General features: G+C 46.0%; 1 protein-coding gene across 2 annotated transcripts in view; it reads left to right on the top strand.

Annotated features, from left to right (window-relative positions):
• The first annotated feature begins 710 nt into the window (after nt 1-710).
• Nucleotides 711-9,428, top strand: part of ADAM12 (ADAM metallopeptidase domain 12) — a 347,363-nt gene continuing 338,645 nt past the window's right edge. The window contains exon 1 of one of the 2 annotated variants that reach the window (XM_064595439.1): nt 711-1,305. In XM_064595439.1, the coding sequence (XP_064451509.1) occupies nt 1,218-1,305 (88 nt within the window). In that variant the 5' untranslated portion in view covers nt 711-1,217. The remainder of the gene's footprint in view (nt 1,306-9,428) is intronic. The other variant, XM_064595438.1, reaches the window with a different exon arrangement.

Genomic DNA, 9,428 nt, shown 5'->3' with positions numbered 1-9,428 from the left:
GTTAGCAAAAGGACGTCGTGGCTGTGCGAGGCTCTCTGGCGGAAAGGGCGGAGACCGCCAAGAACTAGGACTCAACTCAAGGCAAGGCCCTCCGTTGACTTCGCCCGGGGTTCCCAGACACCCGGCGCTCCCCTGGCTCCGTGGCCCGCAGGGTCTCCAGCCACAGGCGGGGAAGGGCGCCCGGGACTCTGTATTTCCCACAGGCGCACTCAGATGCTTCTCATGATCAGGAAAGCTGGGGACGCCGCGAGGGACACCCTTTTGTGGGTCCCATGCCATAGGGAAAGAAACGGGAGCCAACCTATCAACGGAAGCCCTAAAGCCGTACACCAAAAACGTAATGCCCAGACGTCGTCGCGTGCCTGCGAGTCCGATTATTTCTCAGGCCCGAGTGTCCGCGACGGGGCTGAGGGCACAGGCCCGGGACGCCCGCGCGGGCGCCGCACCGCCCTTCGGACCTGCTACCCGCGTTGCGCGGGTTCCCGGCGAGCCGGGGAGCGAGCAGCCGAGTCAGCCCTTCCGGCCTCAGCCTGGAAAGCTGGACCGTGCAGCCGCGTGTGCTCTTGGCAGCCGGGCGCCCGGGGCCCCGCGGCCACATCATCCCGGGGCGGGGAAGCGTGCGCTCCGGGCGCCCGCGCCGCCACCGAGCCACGTCTGTGCGGCCGGGGCGCGCGGCCCGCGAGGCGCCCGGCACCGAGCGCCCCCCCAGCCCCCCCCGCCCCCCGGCCGCGGCGGCGGGCGGGCGCCGGCTCTGGGCGGGACCCTGGCGGGGCCCCCTGAGCGGTCTCTAGGACCCGCGGGACGCCGCCGGCGGGCGGGGTGCGGGGGAGACGGTAATTTGTTCCGTGGTAATGAGAGCGGTGACTGCTGGCCGCGGATCCATTTCACAGGCCTGCCTCCTCTCGCCAACGATCTTCCTCGTCCCCGGGCCAACGCGGACAGTTTGCTCGTTCACTGCAACGGTCAAGGCTGGCTCGTGCCAGAGCCGCGCGCGCGCGCGCACACACGCACACCCCGCGGGGGAAACTTTTCTCAAAAACATGAAAGCCTAGACTCGCTCCTCGGCGGCGCGGGCGCTGCGCGAGGGCTTCGGGGCTGACTCCCTGCGGCAGGACATCCCTCGGGTCGCGCCGCCCGGGCCCCGCTCGGCGCCCGCGTGGGATGGTGCGGCGCTCGCCGCCCGGCCCCGAGAGCTGCTGCACCGAAGGCCGGCGACCATGGCAGCGCGCCCGCCGCCCGCGCCCCCCGCCCGCGCCCTCCTGCTCGCCCTGGCCGGGGCTCTGCTGGCGCCCCCCGCGGCCCGAGGTAAGTCGCCGAGCCCCGCAGGCTCTCCCGCCGGGCCCCGGCCTCCTCTCCCGCCCGCCGCCCGCGGCCGTCCGCGGGCTGGGGATCGTCCCCCCGGGGCACCTCGCGCCGCACTGGGTCGTGGGGGGGGGACACGCCAAGCGGCGGGGCGGCGCGCGGGGGCGCATCTAGGGGAGCCCCTCCTCCCCAAGGTGCCAGTTCCCCCGGGGGGTGGGGGGGGTGGGCGAGGAGGGAACACTTGGCTCGGGGCCCGCAAGACACCAGCGGGTAGCCCGGACGGCACAGCCTGGGGGCTGGTCTCGGCTCCCCTCCCCTTCGGGTGTCCTTTGCCAAGGTGTCTAAGTCTTGACAGTTACACGTGTCGCTCGGGATGATGTGCGTCGGGTCTTCTTCCTGACACCCTCCCTTGGCGAATCCACTCCCTACTTCCCAAGTTCTGAGTCAGCCCTCCATGAAGTTTCCTTTCCACCCCACCTCCCCCAGGGCTACACTGGGGGGAGGCACAGAAACCACACAGGTGAGCCATCCCCTCTCCGCAGGTGTGCCTGCTGCGTTCCACAGCGGTCTCCGTTTTTAAAAAGTTGACTCTTCACCTACTTCTTTAGGTTTTTTTTTTCCCACTTTTTTTTTTTTTTATTCCGCTCCTTTCCACTTTTTTTTATTCCGCTCCCTCGTCCGTAGCGGCCAAACTGGAGCAGAATTTTTCCGCCTCCCGCCACTTCGTCAGTTTCTCGGCTATAAATAATCCTTGAATCAACCTGTGTAAAGCGACAACTCATTTCGAAGTTAAACTAAAATGTAGGTATTATAGCTGTTTTATGGATCTAGATTTCCTCGAGTCGTATCCCCTTAAAATCGGGCACCTGTGGAGCCTTTGTTTTTGCATAATGAGGACTCACCCAGCAGGTGCCTTTTTAAAAATTCGGAAGCTTCTCCTGGAAGCCGCCACCGCGGCCTTTCTGCCGCTAGAGGCGCTGTCGGCCTACCAATGAATGGCTTGCCTTGGCCTCCAGCTCTAAATTTCTATGGTTCTCGGTAACAGGCATTTATTTTTCAACAACTGGCCTCAATCATGAGCCGTTACCACTTTATGGTACGTTTTATTTTGCAATTGCCACTGGTACCCTCCACCCCCAGCACATCTACTGTAATGTGGCTAAAACCCAGCTCTCGTTAAAATCCACACAGCAATGGAGACCAATTGGGGAATTAATGATTAAATAAAAGGATTGCACAAAGCAGTGAAAAACAATGGGGAAGCCAAGAAAGAACACTGCTGTTTAAAGAGCTCTGTGACCTGCAAATGAAAATAATAGTGATCAAAAGTGTTTTTGAAGGACTTTTGTACAAATTGGTCCTTTTGAATGTTTGTTGAGAAGGAACTTTTTATTTTTATTTTTTATTTTTATTTATTTTTTTAAAAAAGATTTTATTTATTTATTTGAGAGAGAGAGAGGGAGAATGAGAGACAGAGAGCACGAGAGGGAAGCAGACCCCCCGCTGAGCAGGGAGCCCGATGTGGGACTCGATCCCGGGACTCCAGGATCATGACCTGAGCCGAAGGCAATCGCTTAACCAACTGAGCCACCCAGGCGCCCCGAGAAGGAACTTTTTAAAACTCAATCTCAGAGTGTGGTCCTTAACTTGGCATATGCTTTATACACATAGAAGTCCACTGAGCATGGAGAATATTAATTCTTTGTTTTAGAAGAAAATGTTGACTAAATCAAGCTAATAATGGGAAATTATTTCCCAGAGTGGGGGACTTTTATTATTTTATGACTGCAGCTTTGGTAGAGAGAGATTTTCCTTGGGGTAGATCTGACTCAAATAGAAAACCAGTTAGACCTAAACGTTTTGAATGGGGTATAGGTTGTGATATCCCAGCATTCACTTCTTGTTTATCTTTGGATTCTCAGTTATCAATTCTTAAATCAATCAGTGCCCCAAATCATAGCATTGCAGTTCCTTAAAAATCCAAGCATATAATAAAACATGTCTTTGTGTTGGCAAGAGAAAAGGAGGAATTACTACTTGTTGAAGGCACAGTATATCCTGGGGGTTGTCTCCCTGTGTGTTACCCCCATAACCCAGACCAGTTGCCTACTTGGTACCCAGCAGGTCCAAAACAGAACCCTAGACCCCAAACCCTCTACTCTTAAATCCATTCCTCCTCCAGTCTTCCCAGCTCAGTAATAACACCCTCTGCCTCTCCAGATGTCTCATGCTAACACACACAAAGTCATCCCTTTGTCTCTAAAAGCCACCAACCTCCAATGTGTATTCCCATCCGCCCTCTCCCCACCATTTCAAAGTATGCCTTCCCCGACCCAGCCCTCCTTTTTTATTTCTTTTTCTCTCTTCCGCAGAAGCCTCGTATCGCTGCTAGAGTAGTCTCCCAACCGGTCTGCTGGCTCTCCCTCCTGCCCCTGCACAGTGTATTCTTCCCAATACTACAGCCAAAGTCATCATTTTCAATCATGAGTTGGATCATGCTGGTTTCCTGTTTAAAACTCTCCAGTGGCTTTCTACGGCTCTTAGGAAAGAAAATTCAAACCTCTGGATAACCTAATCCCTGTTTTCCTCTATGATCTCCTTTCTTACTATCCCCCCTCCCCTTGCTCATTCTACTCCAGCCACACTGGCATCTCTTCTTTCCAACTTTCCAGTATAGTGTTGCCATAATTTTTAAAAAACAAAATTCAATGTTTGCACTATAAAGACTTTGCAAATATTGTTCACAGTCGAGCCACACAGTGTTCTGTGATTCCATTTCATACTTCTTGCAACTTTTTGTTTTTCCTAGAGTTAATAATTGCTTTTTCTAAAAGAAAACCTGTTTTTGCTTTATTTCCTGTGTACCAGTCTCTACCTCCCAGACTTCCTGGGAGAACTTTTAAATTCCTTTCAACATGATCAAACACATCAGGTAATCTATCCATTATTTATTTATTTATTTAAAAAAAATTTTTTTAAAGATTTTATTTATTTATTTGAGAGAGAGAATGAGAGAGAGCACATGAGAGGGGGGAGGGTCAGAGGGAGAAGCAGATTCCCTGCCGAGCAGGGAGCCCGATGCGGGACTCGATCCAGTGGACTCCAGGATCATGACCTGAGCCGAAGGCAGTCGCTTAACCAACTGAGCCACCCAGGCACCCCATTATTTATTTTTATTTAATGTTCTCTCTCCTGGAGCCCTTTATTCTTTTGTTCCAATATAAACTGGTTACTTTTTAGGATATAGTACAGCTGTTGTCTCAAGACTACCCTTATTACTAAGACACTTGCAATTTGTTTTGCATCTTTCCTCTGTGGGGATCACCTGTTTTCTGAGCACCATAACTTTCTCTTTCTTAGCTTATTCCTTATTTTTGTGGAGCACATCGTCTAGTAACTTCCTGAGGAAGGGTGCATGGGAGGTAAAACCACTTGATAACTTGCTAGGAATATTCAACAAATAACAGAAAACCTGACTACAGATTTTTTTTTTCTTTAGCTTTATATGACACGCAGCTGTGAAGTAAGCAGTGTAGTAGCTGGTGTAGTGGGTCCATGAGACTATCAGGGACCCAAGCTTTTACTTTAGTTCGTAACTGGCATCCTTACATGTCAACTTTTGCCTTTATGTTTCTGCCCCCGGTCTCATGATAGCTGCTCTGCCTTTTAGCATTATGTCTGAATTCTAGGCTGTAGTAGGGTAGAAAAGGTAAAGAACAGAGCCAGCCAGATCTCTTTTAGCAGGAAAATATGAATACTTCCAGAAACCTTTTTTGTAGATTTTCTCTTAATCAGCTTGTGACACAGGGCCACTGCTAACTACATGGGGAAATAGAAAAATACATATTTTTAGCTGTGCACGTTGGTATTTTATTTTTTTTTTTTTTCACGTTGGTATTTTAAATAAAAGAGTTCTGTGAGTAAGAAAGGTCAGAATGTGTGCCTGCCCTACCTTGCATAAAAATATGTGTATATATTCCACCCTTGACTGCTAGTTTGTTTAGGTATAAAATTCCAAGGTGGAAGTCCTATTTCCTCAGTGTTTTATATTTCTTTACTGTCTGTATGCCCATTGCTGCTCGAGAACTTGATAGCGCTCTGTCAGTCCTTTAAATGTAGACAATTTTTTTCCCCCTGGAAGCTATTATTATCTTTTTATCCCTAGTATTTTTACATTTCATGATGATTTAGTTTAACTAAGTTCTTATCAGTTACCATGCCGGGAACTCTGTGGCTCTTTTCAGTTTGAAAATTCGTGCTATGAAATTCTAGTCCACTTTCTTGTACTATTTCTTCAATTATTTCTTCCTTGCTGTTTTTTGTCATGCTTTTTTTAAAAAAATTTATTTTGTTATGTTAATCACCATACATTACATCATTAGTTTTTGATGCAGTGTTCCATGATTCATTGTTTGCGTATAACACCCAGTGCTCCATTCAATACGTGCCCTCCTTAATACCCATCACCAGGCCAACGCATCCCCCCACCCCCCTCCCTTCTAGAATCCTCGGTTTGTTCCTCAGAGTCCATAGTCTCTCATGGTTCATCTACCCCTCCAATTTCCCCCTCTTCATTTTTCCCTTCCTACTATTTTCTTTTTTAACATATAATGTGTTATTTGTTTCAGAGGTACAGGTCTGTGATTCAACAGTCTTACACAATTCACAGTGCTAACCATAGCACATACCCTCCCCAGTGTCTATCACCCAGGCACCCCATCCCTCCTACCCACCCCCAGCAACCCTCAGTTTGTTTCCTGAGATTAAGAAGTCCTCATATCAGTGAGATCGTATGATACTTGTCTTTCTCTGATTGACTTATTTCGCTCAGCATAATACCCTCTAGTTCCATCCATGTCATTGCAAATGCCAAGATTTCATTTTTCTTGATGGCTGCATAATATTCCATTGTATGCTTTTTATGAGACTGCTATTAGCTGGATGTTTGTCCCAGTCTCTTGGAAATATTCTCTAACTTCATTTATTTTTCATCTCTGTATTTTTGTTCTACTTTCTGGGAGAGTTTAGTTTCATTTTCCAACCTTGCTATTGAGTTATTTATTTCTACCAGATAGTTAATTTCCAGGAGATGTTTTTTGTTCTACAAATGCTCCTTTTCTTTTCTTTTCTTTCTTTCTTTCTTTCTTTTTTTTTTTTTTTTTTTTGGTAGTGTTCTGTTCTGTTCCTTTTTTTTTTTTTGTAAAAAATGTAAGATTTTGGTGAACTCTTGGAGCATATTAATTTTTATTTTTTGAGCTTTTTTTTTTTTTTTGCTCACTTCATTCTCATCATTAGCTCTGAGATTCTTCCCCACCCCCTATTGTTATAATCTCTGAATTTCTTCAGATGTCTGAATTTTTTCAGATGTCTGAATTTTGGTTGTTTATCTTTAATAATGAGACACTAAGAGGCTGATTGAAAGTTCTGTGTGCTTCCAGAGCACCACTTTGTTGCGGGGACCTTCATACATCACTGACTGTATCCTCTTTCTTAGGCTGGTCTGTTTTCCCAGAGGAGAACCATGCATCCTCCTGCTGAGGAGATTGAAGCCTGACTAGACAGTCTGTGAGCTGAGGAAAGGGAAACAGGGTTAAAGTTGATGTCTCACTCTTAAGTGTGCTTTACTTTTTTTTTTTTTTTAATTCATCCTTTTGCTTCCAATTTGGCACCAGCTATCCCTGAGGTCCTTGAGCATAGAACTTCTCTGCTTCAGTGTCTCCAGAAAATACATCTCCTCATCTGTCAGAGAGGAAGGGGCCGTCCCCTCACCATGGTGGCTTTGCAGGGGGCTCTAGGGCTCCTAACTTCTCCTTGGATGATATTTCAGCTCAACCTGTATTGGTCATCAGAGGTGCTCCTGCCTCCCGTTCCCAAGTATTTTCAGGTTCTGCTCATCCATCTCACCTTCTCAATGGCTTGCCTCCTCTCTAAGCAGCAGGGTTCCAGCCCTTTCTTCTCTGCTAAGTAAGAAACCACTCATCTATCCTCTTCCGTCTTTGAAAGCTTCGTTGCTCTCTCTTATCTGCTATCTTCTATCCAATGCATTGTTTTTAAAATTATTGTTATTATTCCTTATTGTGGGGTTTCAGGAGGGAGTGCAGGTACACACCTGTGGGTCTGCCATGTACATTCAGAAGTCAGCCCATGCTTCTGTTACTGCTCCCTACGTATAGATGCGCTTTCTTTCTCTTAATTGTCATTTGGCTCTTTCTGTTCCTTCCTTGTGGAAACAAAAATTACACCCATTTTTAAATGTTTTAAAACTTTCTTTTAAAATCTATAAATGCTGAAAGTCAATATATACTTAATTAGATAGATGTTGCAGCTGTGGAAACTGAAGATTTTTTAAAGCAATGCAACTGCATCACGTAAAGATGCTAAACATCTTTCTTCCTGGTGTAGAAGATGCTGTGATGAACTCATTAAAATTGCAAAAAAAATTTTTTTTTGTTTTGTGTTCCAAGAGCCTTTTTAAGCTGAACTGCGGTATCTATGATTTATAAAGACAGGTGTGAGAAGCATTTTCAGATGTTTCTTGTTTAACAAATGGCTAGCCCCATAGCCCTTTGGCTGTGTCCCCACTGGGAGCTGTATTAAACAACTCTGTGGTATGTACAGTTCTTTAATTATCAGCTCCCTGGAATTGAGAAAGTGAAGTTGATGTGATCTAGACAGAATGTTTCAAGAAATTGTTTCTATGCATTTTGAGTAGCTATTTCTTTATGTGTTTGTTTGGTATTTTATTAAACCTGAAGTGTTTATACCAGCACATAGTTACTTAAAAAGGCGTTTATGGAGTGCTTTGGTGCCAGGGACAGTTTTAAGATCTTGGCACGCACCATCTCATACCATCCTCATGTGAGAGTCTTGCAGTGGATCCTGCTATTACCCTCACTCTACAGAGGAGGAAACCACAGCTTCAGATGGTGAGTGTCTGCTAAGTTGTAGATGTAGGGCAGTCTCTAGGCTGTCTCATGATGGAAACTAGGTCTTAACCCAGCCCTGGGGAACATTTTGTAGTCTATGTACTCTGCACTCTGTCTTTGGTGTAATTTATAACATCTAGAGCAGTGAGATTTTGATTTAGCTTAGTTTTAAGCAGAATGGCAATACAGTTCAAATATACTTTATTTGCCAATTGAAATGTGGGCATTGAATGTCATGCTGTCTGACAGGCTGCCATTTCAATCTTCATACCTCCTCCAGCTCATTTTTCATTCTGCATCCTTGTGTGTTATGCCCAATATACCTTGTCTCCAGCTGATAGATGGGATGGAGAACCTGAATAATTCAACATCATATTGACATTTTTTATCTTTTAAGCTTTTATGTCTTCCCGAGGCTACATTAAGAACTCAGCTTCTAGACAACTGCTTAAAAAATTGGGCAGTCTCATCTCCTACATATCCCTAATCAATATTCAATATTTTTTGTATTTAAATATTATGTGAAGAGTACCCTACTGTACACAACAGGCTTCTGCAACTTGCTGTTTTTAAATCAGTATTTTTAAAGACTTATTCATGGGGCGCCTGGGTGGCTTGGCTCAGGTCGAGCCCCGCATCGGGCTCCCTGCTCAGTGGGGAGCCTGCTTCTCCCTCTCCCGCTCCCCCTGCTTGTGTTCCCTCTCTTGCTGTGTCTCTCTCTGTCAAATAAATAAATAGTATCTTTAAAAAAATAAAGACTTATTCATGTTGATACATATGCTTTCTTCATTCCTTTTAATTGAATGAGCCATAAATTCCTATTGATAAATATCTGTTTTCCCCAACTTCCTGACACTACAGTGGAGCAGGGATGCTCGCACTGTCTCCTTATACAGGTGAGAGTTCTAGGGAATCTATTACAAATGAATTGTGTGGTATGCCAATTTTCCATTTTCATGTTTTTCTCCACTGCTTTCTAAATTGGTTCTACCAATTGACACGCCTACTTGTTAGAAAGTTCTGGTTACCTGTGTTTTTGCAAATACTTGGCAATTTCAGACTTTTAACTGTTGCCAAGCTGGATATGAACTATTTCATTATTTTAATTGTCAATTTCCTGATTACTAGAGACTCTAAGTCTCTTTTTATGTGTCTGTATTGTTTTCTTTATTTCTTCTTTGAGTTATTTAGTTTTCTCAT

This window comes from Mirounga angustirostris, unplaced genomic scaffold (genome assembly GCF_029215605.1).
Source record: "Mirounga angustirostris isolate CCGP_5_RB_7025 unplaced genomic scaffold, mMirAng1.0.hap1 SCAF_6, whole genome shotgun sequence".
In the NCBI taxonomy this organism is placed as follows: Eukaryota; Metazoa; Chordata; class Mammalia; order Carnivora; family Phocidae; genus Mirounga; species Mirounga angustirostris.
The sequence above is the reverse complement of the archived record's forward strand: the minus strand, read 5'-3'. Positions and strand labels throughout refer to the sequence as shown.